The sequence below is a fragment of the Manis javanica genome, chromosome 1, assembly GCF_040802235.1.
Source record: "Manis javanica isolate MJ-LG chromosome 1, MJ_LKY, whole genome shotgun sequence".
In the NCBI taxonomy this organism is placed as follows: Eukaryota; Metazoa; Chordata; class Mammalia; order Pholidota; family Manidae; genus Manis; species Manis javanica.
In genome coordinates this window covers 196594138-196612991 of record NC_133156.1, presented here as the reverse complement: position 1 = coordinate 196612991, position 18854 = coordinate 196594138, and the positions used below count along the sequence as shown (strand labels likewise).

At 34.5% G+C, this 18854-nt stretch overlaps 1 protein-coding gene and 1 long non-coding RNA gene across 4 annotated transcripts in view; one reads left to right on the top strand and one right to left on the bottom strand.

Moving 5' to 3' along the window:
* Positions 1 to 18854, top strand: part of LOC118972764 (uncharacterized) — a 294258-nt gene that overhangs the window by 36370 nt on the left and 239034 nt on the right. The window lies entirely within an intron of this gene.
* Positions 1 to 18854, bottom strand: part of PNPT1 (polyribonucleotide nucleotidyltransferase 1) — a 40169-nt gene that overhangs the window by 17664 nt on the left and 3651 nt on the right. Inside the window, exons 2-13 of one of the 3 annotated variants that reach the window (XM_073212936.1) lie at positions 17735 to 17795; positions 17214 to 17383; positions 16415 to 16520; positions 15525 to 15574; positions 14781 to 14844; positions 14637 to 14684; positions 14109 to 14222; positions 5134 to 5320; positions 4221 to 4272; positions 3779 to 3836; positions 2063 to 2159; positions 1492 to 1594 (exon numbers count right to left, since the gene is read on the bottom strand). In XM_073212936.1, coding sequence (XP_073069037.1) covers positions 1492 to 1594; positions 2063 to 2159; positions 3779 to 3836; positions 4221 to 4272; positions 5134 to 5320; positions 14109 to 14222; positions 14637 to 14684; positions 14781 to 14844; positions 15525 to 15574; positions 16415 to 16520; positions 17214 to 17383; positions 17735 to 17795 — 1110 coding nt within the window. Of the gene's footprint in view, positions 1 to 1491; positions 1595 to 2062; positions 2160 to 3778; positions 3837 to 4220; positions 4273 to 5133; positions 5321 to 14108; positions 14223 to 14636; positions 14685 to 14780; positions 14845 to 15524; positions 15575 to 16414; positions 16521 to 17213; positions 17398 to 17734; positions 17796 to 18854 lie in introns of all 3 variants that reach the window. The other 2 variants (XM_037020442.2, XM_037020441.2) reach the window with 2 other exon arrangements.

The following is an 18854-nucleotide window of genomic DNA, read 5'->3' as shown; positions in this document are numbered from 1 at the left end:
ATATAATATTAAAATTCTAACAAATGTACCAGAATAGCTAAGACAATTTTGGGGAAAGGGGGGAATAAAAAGGATTTGCTTCTCAGATATTAAGACATACCCCCAAATTATAATAAAAGTTTGACACTGGCCTAGGAAATTCACAGAACAAAGGAAGAGAATATAGTTAAAAATCCTGTTTATAAATTTTGAATATAAGGTGATGTTAAAAGTTAATGAGAAAAATAATTAGTGAATGTGTTGTAAAATTGGCTTACTCTGGAGGTTTCTACCTCATACCATGTATAGGAATAAACTCCAAGATTGATTAATGGTCTAAATTTGATAGCTAAAACCAGAAAGATAATAGAAAGGAGAAATAGGTGAATAATTTTGTGACTTTGGGTAAGGAAGGGTTTCTTAAATAAGACTTTAAAAACATAAACTACAAAAGTGTAAAAGGAAAGAATAAAACTAAATCAAAACTAAAGTTTTCATGTTCATTCTAGATATAGTAGGCTACCACAAGTGAAGTTAAAAGGCACATGACAAAGGAGTATGTACAAATTCTGGTCCCTAAGAAGGATTAATATTTAAAACATAAGAAATCACTGAAAAATAGCATGAAAAAGACAGTACAAAGGATATGAACAGATAACTCACAAAAAAGCAAACTTGAACCAGGGCTAACACACTGATTAACTTTAGGGACACTACGTGTAAAGAATGCCCTGAAGGTGGGTATGGTTTATATGTGACATGTTCATGGGCTATTACATAAAGAGATGCTCAGGCTCACTTCTAAATCAGGGAAATACAAAGGAAAGCAATGACATACCTCATTGTACCCATTAGACTGGAAAAATTAGTGATTAATGTAAGAATAATGATGTGTAAATCATAATACTATACACAAAACAATGGATACACATACATGTTAAATACAAGAGAATGGGAGCCTATATAAGGGGAAAAGAAAAGGACTGAGGTATACGCTAAATAGAGAAAACAAATGAAGGCCTTAAACAGACCACCACCAACAACATGCCATACACCAAGAAGTATGAGTGACAATTTAGTGCACCTAAAATTAAAAGAAAAATACAATAAAAATACTAGTATTTATAGAAAATTACAGGTATTTCAAACTAACTTACAGTGAGAAAAGCAGATGAATAGTTGCCTGAAGAAAGGGGGGGAGCAGGGAAAAGGGATTATAGAGAACCACGAGGAAACTTTTTGAGGTGCTTGGTAAGTTAGTGTCTTGACTATGGTGACAATTTCCCAGTTGTAAACATGAGAACTTATTAAGTAAACACACTTTAAATATGTGTAGTTCTTATATGGCAATTATACCTAAAAAAAGCTGCTAAAAATACTTTTTATCAGATATGAATTTGGATAATACATTCAATGTGATAAAAACCTATAGCATCTACATAATGGGCTTATATTAGATCTAATTAAGCAATCCTGAATCAACAAATAATTACAGCTTTTAGCATCTATTACCTGTGTTTGTCCCCTTTGAAATAATGCTGATCCATGAAGAATTTTATACATATCTACCTCACAATGTATATTCCTAAGTGAAGTCAAATCTCGACCATCACACCTACGGTAATAAAAGAAATAAGTATGTAAAGCAGTGTTGGAAATCACAAAAATCACATATTCTTTATCCCTACCAGGAAGTTCTTGACCCCAGCTGAATATCATAATTACCTGTAGAACTTAAAAGAACTTTAAAAAATAATACTGATACCTGGGCCCCACTCTTAAGTCCCACTGAATCAGATTTTCAAGGGTTGTAACCCATACACCTGTATTGTTAAAATGTTCTGCAGGTAATTCTGATGTCAAGTAAGGGCTGTGAAGCACTGCTCTGCACACAAGGTCCACAGAGAGACAGTCAACACATTCTTAGATAGGTACCCATTTATCAAATATTGTAATTTTTTACTTGTTCACTTGAAGAGAAAAAAAGACCAAAATAGTTCCTTGCTTTAAGAGCAAGTTGCCACTTTCAAGACAATTTAGAGACAGCTCATGCTTCAATTCCATCAAAAAAGGATATGTTTACCTTTTGTATTCATTCAAAATAATACTTCTAAAAACCTCCTTTGCAACAACATTGAAGGATTCTATTATTTCATATGGATCAACTTCTGGAAATTTTTCTATAGAATAAAGACAAACCAAAACAAAGGTTTTCTCTTTTGAAAGACAGGATTTCTCTTAAATCCACAGCAGCAAATCAGTTAACATGGAAGTAAACCAAGGGAGTTAACTCTGAACATTTAGTCCTCAGGAAAACAAAAGGTTAAGTCAAATGTTCACCATCAGGAGAGACACAAGTATGATATCTCACATGTTTTGTTACTGGGAACTTAATTTGCTTTCTACCAGAACAACGGTGCTTTGAAATCAATTATTGTACTGTTACCTGACAAATCCAGCCAAACATATTATGAAAAGATATGACATTTTTTTTAGTAGTCATCCTCACTGTTTTCACCTTAGAAATTTTTATTGTATACAGTCTGCAAATAGAGGAATAATTTTCTTTACATATTTTAAATCCCTACTGACTTTTTTAGTTAACATTTATCAAGGTCTTTCATGACCCAGGCACTTTACATGTATTTTTTTAATGCCCTTAATTTTTATAACAATCCATGAGGTAAATTCTATTATTATCGCCATTTTACCGAAGTAATAGGTTAAAGAGATAGAGTAAACTGCCTGAGATCACACGGGTAGTAACTGATATAGCTGTGACCTGAATACAGGTCTGTGTGCCTAGGTTTATGCTTTTAACTTTTAGCCACATTACCTTATCAACTGATTCATGCCAAGTTTTAAACACTGTCAAGAATTTGGCTTATTAAATTATAACTTTAAAGTGACCAGAATATAAGAAATGGCCACAAAAAGGGAGATATATTAAGTAAGCACTGTATTATCAACAGACAAAAATGATTTTAAATATTACACTTTGATAAACTTTAACTGGAGAAGAAAATAGTTAGTAATAAAACATTTAAAATATGAACTCAGAGTCATGAAGATATTCTACTATGTATAATACAAAAAATTACTTTTTAAATAAGGCCACAGGTATTACACAACTTCTCATTCTTAACAAACAGCTGAAATATAGTGAGAAAAGACTGAAATTTTTCAATGGCAATTATACATAATGGCCTTAATACCAATGCTAACAGCAGAATTTTTATCTTAAGATACTTAGAGGATATTTATTACCAGAAAAAATAAGAACTGTATGTCATACTTGGTACACATTCAGTTTGTGTGATTGATACTATACAATTAAAATCTTTTGCTTAGTAATTTCCAGAATTAAATTCTCTAAAATCTAAATTTTACAATTCCACATGACATTAATAACAACAGCATCACTTAACATTTACTGAGTATTTGCTCTGTGCCAGGCACAGATGTAAATGAATTACTCATTAAATCTCCATAAACCAGATTTTATTAGTATTTCAGTTTCACAGGTTAAGAGCTCAAGAATTTGAAAGCACTTCTTTCAGGTTTTCATATGGACAGGATACAAGATTACTCATCTTAGAATACAAGAGTCTGATACAGAGGATCAGGAATATTTCACATTCAACATTTACTGGTGCCGACCGATGCATCATTGCAGACTTACTGAAGATAAAACTAAAGAGCAATGAGAATAACTGATTTCTCTGAGGTCTTACAACCAAGTTTAAAAATTTATTTCCTTTAAATATTTTTTTAAATAAAAAAATCCCCAACATTTCACCTTTCAGTTGTTCTTCTGTATCCAATCTTATCTTGTTAACAGCTTCATCTCTGGAAATCTAAAACAAAGTTGAGGTTCATTTATTATATATACATGGCAACACTTAACATTTCTATTTTTACATGAGTATACAATCAACACATTGTAGAAGTGTTCATATTTCTCTAATGGTAGGTAGTACTCTTAAAAGGATTACAACTGTTTATTGAGTTTAAGAAACATTACCTGTTTAATTCATTCAAATATATTTATATACTTCCCTAAAACTTGTATTAGTCAACAAAAGGAGAATGGAGAAGCAAATAGCTTATCTTTTACTTAGCTTTCTGTTTTAGAGATTTTTCATAAAAATAGGACTGACATTCATAAACAAAATTACATGAGTTACGACAAAAAAGAATTACCAGTACAATTATATAAGACAAAATTCAGGAGCACCTACTTTATCATGTTCATAATCTGTAAAAACTGCATAGAGTCTTTCCATGGCAAATCTATAAAGCACAAAATAATGTCAGCATAGCAATATTTGGAAACACAAGGTATATGTCTATTACAAACAGAACTAAAATACTTAATGAAAAGCTAAACTATTTAATAATAGACATTTCATAGAATTTAAAATGTTGTTACCCTTTAACATGACTAATCTGTTTACTATTTATAATGTGATACAGAACACATTTTTCTCCCCACCCCATCACTCACAAATGGTAATATATCCTTTCTTTTCTTAATTATTCAGTTCCACCTTAGGTTTTTCTTCCTTTGTCTCCCTCCCCCACACTCTCTTTAAACTCTTGCTTTTTTCTGTTCTATCCAGTTTGGCTATTATTGCAGACAACTCTTTTATTGGGGACATTTATATAACTTTTCATTTCTGACTGATGGCTGTGAGATTGATATTAAGGGAAATATTAACTTCTTCAATTTATTTCAAATAAAATGAAATTTTTTTGGTGATTCATTTATGTTTTCTGAATGCCTGCCTATGTTCTGGTACAGTTCTAAGCACTGGGCATACAGTGACAGTTATACTTGATTTCTTTTTGAGAATCTCAGTTCCCTCAAGATATTCAAACATCTTAGGCTTTATTCTCTTTTTCCTTGACACAGATATGCGATTTATCTAATGTTGACCAATAAACTCATTCCCCCTTTTATTTGAGATTCAAACTTAGGCCCTTGAAGAGGGATGTGGTTTATCCTTTTTACAGTTACATTAGTTTTATGGCAGTGACTCAAAATAGAAGGGTGCTATTTAAGTACAATGTGGACTTCCATGGAAGTTTTTTTTCTAAGAGGAAATTATATCTGTGGACAATTTCATATCTTTTTTGTACAGATATTCTTACTTATTAGTGTGTTTTATAATCTCTGGCGAAGGAGTAAACAACTTCTGAGGGGTCCTCTTGGTAACACGAATTTCTTTTACCAACTGCTGGATACCCTGAATTATTTGTTGGGTATATTTTACTCCCACTTTGATAGCGTGGCAAAAGTCCTGCTGTAAAATGTTCTCTGCAGAGGCTTCCAACATGACTATTTAAAGGAAAAATAAAAAGATTGTCATTGAACCTTTTACCAATATAGCATTTTTCAAATATGACGTAAGTACCATAGACAATTTTGTTTATTAATGGTATATCTACCTTATTCTTTCCTCAGAATCAGCAAACTTCCAAAATGCAAACAACAGTAAATGAATAAAGAAATCTTGATATTTGAAGTCAGGTTTATATTCTGAAATTTAGGGATTTCTCATAAAAAATATAACAAAAAATAAACTATGCATACCTTAAAAAAATATATATATATTAATAATTTACTGAGATATAATTCAAATACCATAAAATTCCACTTATTTAAGTGTACAACTGCATTTAATTATTTATTTATTTGTTTTACTTTATTAGCTAGATTTTTCAATATGCAAATATATTTCTTCCAAGAGTTGCCCTAGTGATCTCTATGAAGTCCATTGCATTTATTTTTAATCTGTAGTTAAAATGAAATTTTAAAATATCAGCAGAGTAGGTATCCAATAAATGTTTCCTGTTTAACAATTATTTGATGTGAACCCCTACTTAATTCTCTTGTCATACTGTCTAATTCTTATACAGGTAGGAATATCATCTGCAATAATACTGTTTCAATTAAGCCAATTAGAGGACCCTAACCACAAATATAAAAAGGATGCTTTTATGGTTTTGTAATAGTAAACTCTTGTGTAAAGTAGGGAAACTTCAAAGTAGGGCTTCTAGCATGTTATCTGGCTATCATCTGCTATGCAGTGTTGGCTTTGGTTTCTGCAAGGTGGAATAGACTTCTACTACTTGGGTGTCACTTCTGGCACTTCTCAACTTCTACAGAGTCAAAGATCATGCAATAAATAGCTACTATAATATCTAATATGTTTTGTCATAACATTCTGTCATTAAGATTTACAGTTATCTAAAATGTCACTTTTAGGGCTTCTAGGTGTAAACTAGTATAAAAAAAATCTCCTTATGTGCTTTAAATGTTGGAATTCCTTCAGTCAATTGAAGCAGACTTGTGAAATGAAAACAAAAATCTAACATCTGCATCATCAGAATCCTGGAAAGAGACTAGAAAGATGGCAAGGCCTGAAAAGCACTGTGAAAAAAAAATTGCTGAAAACACTCCAAATTTGGAAGAGAAAGAAATGTATAGATTCAAGAAGCAGAGTAAACCCTCTACAGGATAACCCAAAGAAAGACACCAAGATAAATTTCTGAAAACCAAGATAAAGAAAAAAATATTGAGACCAACCAGAGAAAAATGACACCTTACCCATGTAAGAAAATAAATTCAAATAACGGCACATTTTTATCATCGGAAGCCTTGGAGGCCAGAAGGAAGTAGCATAATATTTCTCAGGTGCTGAAAGAAAAGAACTGTCAACCCATAATCCTATACCCAGTGAAAATATTTAATAATGAAGGGGAAATCAAGACAGTGAGATGAAGAACTAAGAAAATTTGTCATTGGCAGACCTACTCTGATAAAATGGTTAAATGAAGTTTAATAGAAAAGTAAAAAATAGAAAAGAGGAAGAAACCAGGAGTATCAGGAAAGAAAAGAACATTTTTAAGCAAAAATATGGATAAATACAGTACATTTTCCTTCTCTTGAGTTTTCTAAATTATGCTTGATGGTTGAATCAAAAGCAAAAATTGTAACACTGCCTGTTATGGTTCTAAATGTAGAAGAATATTAAAACAAGTGTATTATAAATGGAGGAGAATAAAAGTAGGTAAGGTTTTAGTACTTCACTGGGGCCCAAAGAAGTTTCCTCTGATACTATGACATTGAGATGATATCCTCTCTCACTGGCATAGAATTAAATTGCAATGGAATGCATTTAACATTTGTAAATTATACCTCAATAAATAGATTTTTAAAAGAGAATATGAAAATATGGCAAAGAAAACAAATATTCCTCAAATTTTGTTTTCATCAATTGAACTTCAAAGCAATTCATTTAAAAAATACATTGTAAGAAAATTCCTTATAATTTGAGTCTATAGACCTATGTTAACTACTAGTACAATATAGCTTTTCACATTTAAGTAAGTTAAGAAATTCAGTTCTTTTACTTGAGCCACATTTCAAGTACTCAATAGCCACATATTCAGATATGACATTTCCTTCATTGCAAGGAGTTCTACTGGACAGCAATATCACAGAAGCTAAAAGATAAAAGCTTGTCAAAATGATTGCTCTAAACTGCTAACCATTTTCAATAGCTGAAGATAAAGTATTTTTGAGATTAGCAAAAACTGAATTTTACAGATTTCTTAAAGATTTTTACTGGATTATTCCTAGAATACACAAAGGTTAGTGACAATAAATATACCAGTTGAAATCAAGCACCTAAATGACATTGTGGAGAATAATGATTGAAGTAACCTAGCAGCCGACAGCACAAATATACTGTTTTTCCCCTTATAAGGTCATACTTTAAAGATTAGGATTACTAAGTATTTTAATAATGAAATGGTAGCTATTACTTTTTTTGTATTTTTGTATCCACAAAGTTCCATGATGGTGGGATAAGAGTTGGGCCCAGTAATAACTTTAACACATGAACATGAGGCCAAATGTACATATGGTGTACTTCTCAAAAGAAAAGAGAGCTGGTCGAGTATCTTTGTGGAAATGGTAATACAAAAGTCATAAAATGGAAGCTGGTAATTTCTGAAAATGGACTCCTTATAGGTTGGTTCTGAATCATTCTCAACCTTCCTCTAATTACTCAAGACTACCTTCTGGTGGGTTCACACAGCCTTTAGAATTTCTTTATTCCATTTAGAGAGCAACAGGTGAGAACAGCTGCTGGAAGGCTACTTATGGGATTTCCATGGAACGCCAAAGATCCAATAAAGATCCTTGATTCATTCCTCCAATGTCTACTTAAAACCTGAACAGTTTAAAACTCTGAAGCAGATAGAGGCTATAGGTCTATTTAGAAGCAAGTTTATTTCTGTGACTTAATGGATAATAGCAGGTATTAACCATAATATGCCTATCAGGTACTAGGTATTATGCTGGGTACTTTTATAAACCTTGACTCTAATCTCTTCCAAACAACCCTGCAAAACAGTCAAATCAATTTACTAATCAAAAGTAAATGAACACTCTAGAGGAGGATTCAAGATGGCAGCATGAGAGGTGAGACAGAGAACTCCTCCCAAAACCACAGATAGTGTGAAAATATAGTTAATACAACTAACCCTAAAACAGCAACAGGAAAAAAGGCTGCACCAGACTGCACACAGACCTCATGAACAGAGCAGACCTCACGAAACAGGGTAATGTACGAAAAGCCTTGATCTGGCGGGACTCAAGGCCTTCCCCTACCCCAGCTCACTGGCAGGAGGAAAAGAAATGGAGCAGGAGAGGGGATGGAGGCCTGGGGCTGATGAACACCCAGCCCTAGAGATCTGCTTTGTGAGCAGAAACCTACATTGTGTGGTGCTCTGGAGGATGGGGAGCTGGGACAGGCGGAGTGCTTGAGAGACAGATTCCGGCCATTTGTGAAGGATGGGATCCACACCTGGCCGCTCTAGGACAAGGGAAAGGCATGCAGTCTGACAGGCTGGCTCCCTAGCAGCAAGAGGGCTGCTGAAGGGGCAGGGTTTGCATGGAGCTTGCTGTGCGGGAGAAGGGACAGAAGGATAAGGGTGTCTGGACATGCCCTGACCAGCAGATTGGGACCTGTGGGGAGCTTCAGGCACTCCATACCCCTGGCTGGCTCCTCAGCTTTGAGGCCCCCCACTGTGATACGCAGCCTGCCAAGCCTTCCTCCTGGCCTGACAGCACCAGCTCGCAAACTGGCAGTCACTGCTCTGGCATCAGGCCAGCCAGGAGGAGGCCCCACCTACAACAGCTAGATACCCCAAGCACAGAAGTTTACACCTGTGTACTCAGCCCACTGGCTCTGATACAGGAGACAGGCACCGCAGACGGGAATCAGGTAACAGATCTTTCCTCCCCCCAGGCACCAGCTCCGCTCCCCTATGACCCCCAAACTCACTCTAGGGGCTGAGCAGCTCCAGAGACTGGAGCTTCTGGGCACTAGAGGGCACCACACAGAAATATGAAACATCAAAAGAACATGGTTCAGACCAAAATCTCACAAACCCCAAAGGGCCAAATGAAACGGAACTCACCAATCTTCCTGAAAGAGTTCAAAATAAAAATCATAAACATGCTTATGGAGGTACAGAAAAATATTCAAGAACTCAGGAGTGAATTTAAGATGGAGATTCAATCATTAAGAAATTCCATATATGAAATGAAACATACAATGGAGGGATTTAAAAGCAGATTAGATGTAGTAGAAGAGACGGTAAACTGAATAGAAATTAGAGAAGAGGAATACAAAGAAGCAGAGGTACAGAGAAAAAAGAATCTCTAAAAATGAAAGAATATTGAGAGAACTGTGTGACCAATCCAAACGGAACAATATTCGCAACATAGTGGTACTAGAAGAAGAAAAGAGAGAAAAAGTGATAGAAAGAGTCATTGAGGAGGTAACTGCTGAAAACTTCCCCAATCTGGGGAAGGAGATAGTCTCTCAAGCCACTGAGATGCACAGATCTCTCAACAAAAGGGACCAAAAGAAGACAACATCAAGACATACTAATTAAAATGGCAAAGATTAAGGATAAAGAAAGAATTTTAAAAGCAGCTAGAGAGAGAAAAAAGATCACATACAGAGGAAAACCCATCAGGCTACCATCAGATTTCTCAACAGAAACCTTAACAGACCAGAAGGGAGTGGCATGATACATTTAATGCAATGAAGCAGAAGAGCCTCGAACCAAGAATACTCTAACCAGCAAGGTTATCATTTAAATTTGAAGGAGGGATTAAACGATTTTCAGATAAGCAAAACCTGAGAGAATTTAGCTCCCCCAAACCATTTCTACAGTGCATTTGGAGGGACTCCTATAGATGGAAGTACTCCTAAGACTAAATAGATGTCACCCAAGGGATAGACAAAGAGAACAGAATATGATTCATGACATACAAAGAATGGAGAAGGAAGAAAGAGGAGGGAAAAAAAAAAAGAATCTTTAGGTTGTGTTTGTAATTGCATACGAAGTGACTTAGACTATTAGATAGTAAGGGAATTGCCCTTGAACCTTTGGTAGCCACAAATCTAAAGCCTGCAATCGCTATCAATAATCACCCTATATGTAAATGGTCTGAATGCACTAATCAAAAGACACAGAGTCACTGAATGGATAAAAAAAACAAGACCCACCTCTATGCTGCCTATAAGAGACTCACCTCAAACCCAAAGACATACACAGACTGAAAAGTAAAGGGATGGAAAAAGATATTTCATGCAACTATTAGGGAGAAAAAAGCAGGTGTTGCAGTATTAGTATCACACAAAACAGACTTTAAAACAAAGTCACAAGAGACAAAGAAGGACATTATATAATGATGAAAGGGTCAACTCAACAAGAGGATATAACCATTATAAATATCTACGTACTCAACACAGGATCACCTACATATGTAAAACAAATACTAACAGAATTTAAGGGGAAAATAGAATGCAATGCATTCATTTTGGGAGACTTCAAAATGCCACTCACTACAAATGACAGATCAGACAGAAAATAAATAAAGAGACAGAGACACTGAACAATGTATTAGAACAGATGGACCTAACGGAAATCTACAGAACACTCCATCCAAAAGCAACAGGACACACATTCTTCTCAAGTGCACATGGAACATTTTCAAGAGTGTTTCCCAGCTCCTCTGGGAAAGGGGTGCATACCTTGAGCCTGATAAACTCATATGACCCCGAGCAGGCCTTAACATTATATACTTCTTTACAGTCCCTATCAAAATACCAACAGCATTCTTCAACAAACTGAGCAAATAGTTCTAAAATTCATATGGAACAACAAAAGACCCTGAATAGCCAAAGTAATCCTGAGAAGAAGAATAAAGTGGGGGGGGAATTACACTCCCTGACTTCAAGCTCTACTACAAAGCCACAATAATCAAGACAATTTGGTACTGGCACAAGAATGGACCCATAGACCAATGGAACAGACTAGAGAGCCCAGATATAAACCAAGCATATATGGTCAATTAATATGTGATAAATGAGCCACAGATATACAATGGGGAAATGACAGCCTCTTAAACAGCTGGTGTTGGCAAAACTGGACAGCTACATGTAAGAGAATGAAACTGGATCATTGTCTAACCCCATACCCAAAAGTAAAGTCAAAATGGATCAAAGAGCTGAATGTAAGTCATGAAACCATAAAACTCTTAGAAGAAAACATAGGCAAAAATCTCTTGGACATAATATGAGCAATTTCTTCATTAACGTATGTCCCCAGGCAAGGGAAACAAAAGCAAAAATGAACAAGTGGGACTATATCAAGCTGAAAAGCTTCTGTACAGCAAAGGACACCATCAATAGAAGAAAAAGATATCCTACAGTATGGGAGAATATATTCATAAATGACATATCCGATATGGGTTGACATCCAAATTATATAAAGAACTCACCCACCTCAACAAAAAGCAAATAAGCCAATTAAAAAATGGGCAGAGGAGCTGAAGAGACACTTCTCCAAAGAAGAAATTCAGATGGCCAAGATGCACATGAAAAGATGCTCCACATTGCTAATCATCAGGGAAATGCAAATTAAAACCACAATGAGATATCACCTCACACCAGTAAGGATCGCCATGATTGAAAAGACAAACAACAACAAATGTTGGCAAGGATGTGGAGAAAGGGGATCCTCCTACACCACTGGTGGGAATGCAAATTAGTTCAACCATTGTGGAAAGCAGTATGGAGGTTCCTCAAATTCCACTCCTAGGAATTTACCCTAAGAATGCAGGAGCCCAGTTTGAAAAAGTCATATGCACCCCTGTATTCATCACAGCAGTATTTACAATAGCCAAGAAATGGAAGCAACCTATGTGTCCATCAGTAGATGAATGGATAAAGAAGATGTGGTACATATACACAATGGAATATTATTCAGCCATAAGAAAAACACAAATCCTACCATTTGCAAAACATGGATGGAACTAGAGGGTATTATGCTCAGTGAAATAAGCCAGGCAGAAAAAGACAAGAATCAAATGATTTCACTCATCTGCAGAGTATAAGAACTAAGCGAACACTGAAGGAACAAAACAGCAGCAGACTCATGGAACCCCAGAATGGACTAACAGTTACCAAGTTAGTAAGCTGGGTGGGAAGGGAGGGATAAGGGGGATAAAGGGGTATTATGGTTAGCATACATAATGTAGCGTAGCAGGGTCATATGGGAAAGGCAGTAGAGCACAGAGGAGACAAGTAGTGACCTTATAGCATCTTACTATGCTGATGGACAGTGACTGTAATGGGGTATGTGGTGGGGACTTGATAATAGGGGGAGTCTAGTAACCATATTGCTCATGTAATTGTACATTAATAATAGCAAAAAAAATAATAATAACAAAAGATTTAAAAAAATCAGATTTAAACAGTAAATCAACACTTTATTTATGGCCCTTTCTGAAATGATCAAATATGATGTAGGGGTCATCTGTCATTCATGGCTTCCCCAAATTTTTGGAATACTCTCTACATTGTGATAGTTCCCCACAGTATAAAGCCCACCTTCTGGAAGTAGAACCAAAAACCATTTCATTGCCTCTGAGAATCAAAGATGCAGTCATGTGTTAACAGTTATGCCCAATGAAACTAGAAACTGCTGTGTGGGGACTCCTAGGAAAGCTCCTTAAAAGGGTGAGTGACCTACTCAGCTGATACACACCTTTCCGCTATTTCCCTCCTTTCTCTTCCTCTTTCCTGTAAGACACATGAGTTGGCCAGAGCTCTGGTAGCCAGTCCATAAGAATGAAGATGAGGGCCACAGCTTGAGGACAGCAGAGCAGAAAGCTAGAAGGAATCTAGATTTAAGATATCATGGAGCTGCTATAACTGTCCTGGACTCACTACCTCTGAATTTCTTTTACCTGAGAGAAAAATAAATAACCATCTTGTTTAAGCCTTGTTATTTAGTTTAACAACATAATCTCTAACTAATATCTAGGTAACATACAACTGTTACATATGTTTTGTCTATCATATAGTACCTAATTCAATGCCACTACTGCCCAAAACAAGCTGGTAATGAGATGTTTCACATATTAACTGTAGAAAATAGCACTAAATGTTTAATAGTTTACACTTCATTAAAATGTTCCCACATCAGAAGATGACATGACAAAAAGCCCAAGAGATCAAATGTCAGTAGCAGAATAAAATTATAAGACACCGTAATTAATTTGTCCAAGGTGACATGGCTGTTTGTCAGATGCTGGATTTCAAGCCCAGTCATTCTGATGATAAATGCCCATTCTTCTTCAACAGAAGGAGGCTCTGATTTTCATTCATGAAGTTGTAACATTTTTGTTACAAGGAGTGAAGGTGACTCATGGTCAGTGCATTTCTTCACTACTACTTTTCCACCTCCCCTAAATAGGTTACTACTTTCTTAGAGGACTTAAAACAGGCTTAATGACTGAATTAGCTAAATTAACATACTTAAACTAAGGAAATAAATAATTACATGATTTAGAACTTTAGATATTATTTGATATGAAGAACACTATCAAAATAAAAATAGGGCAGCAAAAAACCCACAAATCTTTATGTCTAACTGGCAAAACATACATACAAAAAAGAGTTTAAGTACATTTTTAAGAAGGCAGAACTTGTAAGTAGAATCCTAAATGAATATGTAGTACTTAAACAACTTACCAATCTGACTTTTAGGTGCTCCAGCAACCACTAAATTTAAAGTACTGAAAGACATTTCTTTTCGTGTTGGGTTTACAACACATTCTCCATCAATCATTCCTACTCGTACTGCCCCTAAAATATATTAAAATATTGACAGTTGTTTTTTTATCCTGAGAGTCCTCTGACATTTTCCCAGTCTAAAAAAAAAAAAACAGTCCTCAAACAGAAGAGGCAACTAAGAAGTAAAAATATCTAATGGCATAAAATCTTTATTACCATAACATTTCTGTCAGAAACAAAACCCAAGGCAAAGAAGAAAACGTCTCAAACAGCTGACAGGAGTCTTAGAATGTCATTAATTCAGCTAAGAGATAATAAATTGGAGTCAATAAACCTATGACCTTGCTATACCATACTTTCCTAAAATATTTAAATATTTAATTTACATATTAAGTACATTAAAATTATGTGAATACTTAAAATATATAAACATATAAAATATAAATATATTTCCTTAAAATATATTTATTTCAAATCCTAACTTACCAATTGGTCCATTCCAAGGAATATCTGATAATGAGAGGGCTGCGGAAGCTTAAAAGAGAAAAGAAAAAGAGCTGACATAAAAGTATTTCATTGCTTTTAAAAAAACCCAACAGTAATAATTTTAATCTCTACTTTTATACTTACCACCATTAATTGCTAGGACATCAGGTTCATTAACACCATCTACTGCTAACAGATTACAAAGGATCTGGTACAAGGGAAAAAAATTGAAAGCACTTAAAAAAAAATCTACTAGGGAGGATTATCATTTCTTGGTTTACAATATAGAAGCTCTATAGGATTAAAAACATGGGCTTTGTAGTCAAACTACTGAATTCTGGCTATCATTTAATTACATGCTTGATCATGGGCGAATTACTTAAATTAAGCCTCAAAAGTTTCCTCATTTTCTAAAGAGAAAAATAACAGCATTTTCCTCAAAGATATTAGGAAAATTATAGGAAATATTGTTTGTAAAGCATTTACAATACTGGACATGTTTAAAGTAGTCAGTAAATATTAACTATTTCTATTACATAAAACTATTGCTGTCTTCTGTAAGCATAGACCAAACAAACCAACAAACTATTTTATATTGTAATAATAAGCCTGTCATGTATGAAATAACTTCTTGAAGCAATGACATCCTTTCAAAGACATATTTATTTTTATCCTAGGTTGGCTAACTCCTACTCATAATTCAGGTATCAGCTCAAACTGACATCAAATAAATGTCAGCTTTTTAAAATAATAAACACAATGTAAAATATAGCAGCATCCCCCAAAATTCTGACTTTGTGTTCTTTATAAAGTTTAGCCTAAGAATTATTATGGAGACTCATTAGTAAGTTTTGATTGATCTGGAAACAAACCTAAAGCAGAACCTACCTGTGTATCATAAAAGTAGCCAGCTGGAAACAGAGGTCTAACTGAACGATCTGCCAAAAGAAAAAAAGGTATTAGTACTAACTGAAGTTGCTTTACAGTTCAAACTTTTCCCCCTATTAAACATCAGGCTAAAAAATAATACAGCTAGCTGTTCAGTTGAAAAAAAAAATCCCCTTGGATTGACTTATGAGAGGGTCACAAATAAATGTCAATGTTTCATTTAATACACACCATACCTTAGCAACAAAAACTAGTAGGGCAGATGCACACAAGTCGATAATTAGGAGCAACTTTTCATTTTGGTCCCACATTCATCAGTTATACACATAAGCAGAGGAAAGAACCAACGGCAGACCAAAAGAAAAGAAAATCCTTTCTTGGTATTCTGTGTCTGAAGAATGCATATAAGCATATGCAACCTGCCAATTTCTGAATAGAGCTTTAAACTACAAATGAATCCACAATATTTAAGGATAACAAAGATTTGCAAGATTATAGACATATTTCAGTAATTGAGGAATATAATACTTTCAGGAATTACTATGCTGAACATGAAATGAAAAATACTAGGGATAGATTCAACAGAGTTAGAGGCATGGACCATGGAATTTATATACTCAATAGATTCATTCATTTAGTCAACAAGTATTTATTGAATACCTATTTTGTGCCAGGCAGTATACTAGGTACATGGCACTCAGCAGTGAACAAACAAAAAGTTTTTTTCTCTCATGGAGACAACATTTGAGTGAGGGGATACAGAAAGTAAATAATCTTCAGGCAGTGTTAATGTAATGAAAGAAAATTTAAAATATACTGTAGGTTAGACATAAAAGAGAAGAGATGCTAACAGGCATATAAGAGAGTGTTAATGCCTTTAAACATCTTACCTATTACGCGACTTGTAAGAATTTCTTTATCAGAAGATCCAGTTTCTCGTCTAAGATAGTTTGTGGGAATTCTACCTGCTGCAGCAGCCTTCTGTCTATAGTCAACCTGAAGTAGCAACGGGAAAAAAATTAAGTTCATCTGATTCCTTTTGCAGTAACAAACTATTCCCCAAGAACTACTATATAGATAGTAAATCTCCTGAGGTTGCTAACATAGTCCTAAGAGTGGAGAATATTTTCATTTTATTTGTTAGCATTTTATCTCTCTTAGGGTAAGGAAGCAGATAGAAATGTTTCAGCAAGTTAATTTGAAAAAAGCCTTCCACTCAGCAGTCAGATGACTAACCAGACTCACTACTTCCCAAAGTAGCTTATTTTGTTCAAGTCAAACATTGCCTTTTTTTAATCAACTCTGTCAGATATAACTGCATTCCTCTTTTCATAATAGAAAGAAGCCATAAAGTCCTAATGAACTCTTTACCAAACATACACTTGCAGACTCAAACTGAAGGGAGACCTATGAAAGCAATGGATTCATTGCTTATTCAACATCAAAGTACACATGCACTTCTACTGTTCTTGTCAACTTATACACCTGGACATTCTAAAGTATGCTTATTACTAATATAAGAATTGGTTATGAAGAATAAGTTTAAATTCTTTTCATGGCTTAGTATCAAACTAAGGAACATCATTTGTTGCAGGAAGTCTATATTTTGTAATCACTAGACTGGGCAAAAATATTACAAGTTCTACATTTATGCTACATTATGGTTCAGATAAATCAGCAAATACTTACCACCAAAGGCATGAATTGGGAAGGAGAAGGTTTTGTTTTACTGACTGCTGTGACCATCACGGCAGTGTCACCTGACTTAGTTAGACATAAACAACAACACGAGTAAGTTCCTTCAAAATCAGATATTATCATATAAGTAGTGACTGAATGAATCCTCCCTCCAGTTAAACCTAAGGATAGAGAACTGTGACACAATGACAATGAAAATAAGTATTCACAAGTAATTCAATCTTGATTCCTTCTACATGATTATCATCTGTATTATAATAGTCACTGATCTTTTCAAAAGCAGTAGAATTAAAAGGAGAAAAGGCTTACTGATAGCTTAGTCACATATAATCATATTTTCTACTTCTTACAAGGAAATTTAGGCTCTATGTGAAGAAAATTTCTCAAGTATTACTATTGAAGAAAATAGTAAAATTACTTTCTCTAGAAAAGCATTACAGAATTTCTTTATAGAATAACACAGACTCCATTGGAAGAGATCTTAAGAAAATTTAAAAACCTGGACTTTTTACCTGTACTACAGCACAGCCATCTGCAAATCTGGCCAGTTTTCCAGAGGATATTTCTAATTTTCTGTTTAAAAATAAAAACATAATACAGAGAGACTTAGGTCATCGGTACAATTCCCAGCATAATATAACAATCAAAGATTCTGTAAGAACTAAAGGTTATCAAGCCCCATATAGGCCCCCCACCCAGCAAAAAATAAACAAGCCAACCAACAAAAAAATGGATAGCGTTCATATCCTTATTAAAAGTACTGGGGAATTTAAAAACTGCTTAAGGAAAAATACAGAAACCAAGGCAGAAATAATCTGAATGAGAGAGAAAAAAATTTTGAAGGTCCAAAAGCCAACAGTCTTCTTAAATGTTAATTCTCATTTACTTATCTTAGTATCTTGTTATCCCATGCCTTGTTGACTAAAGTAGTCTTTGAACACACAAACTGAATCATTTCCCTACTTAAAAGCTTTTAAAATATCCCCCATTGCTTTCAGAGCAAAATATAAACTCCTAAATGTTGCTTACAAAGACCTTCATGTTCAACAACAGTGTCAAGACAAAGTCAATGGGAGAAAGAACAGTCATTTCAACCAGTGGTTCTTGGACAACTGGACATTTAAATGCAGAAAGTTAATGAAGTTGGCCTCCCTTTCTCATGCTATAAATACAAATTAATTCAAAATGTATCAAGATCTGAATGTAAGAACTAAAACTGTAATAAATTCTTAGGAGAAAACATTAGTAAATCTTTATAAACTTGGTTTTGACAATGTCTTCTTATGTATGACATCAAAAGCACACGGGACAAAAGTAAAAAACAGATAAATTGGACTTCATTATAACTTAAAAATTTCACGCTTCAAAGGATACCATCAAGAAAGTGAAATAAAACCCACAGGAGAATGTATTTGCAAATCACGTATCTGATAAAGGACTTGTATCTAGAATATGCAAAGAATTTCCCAACTCAACAATAAAAAGACAAACCAGTTTTTAGAACTGGCAAAGGATTTGCATAGATGCTTCTCCAAAGACAATTTACAAATGGCCAATAAGTACATAAAAATACGCTCAACATCATTAGCCACCAGGGAAATGCAAATCAAAACCATGAGATACTACTTCACA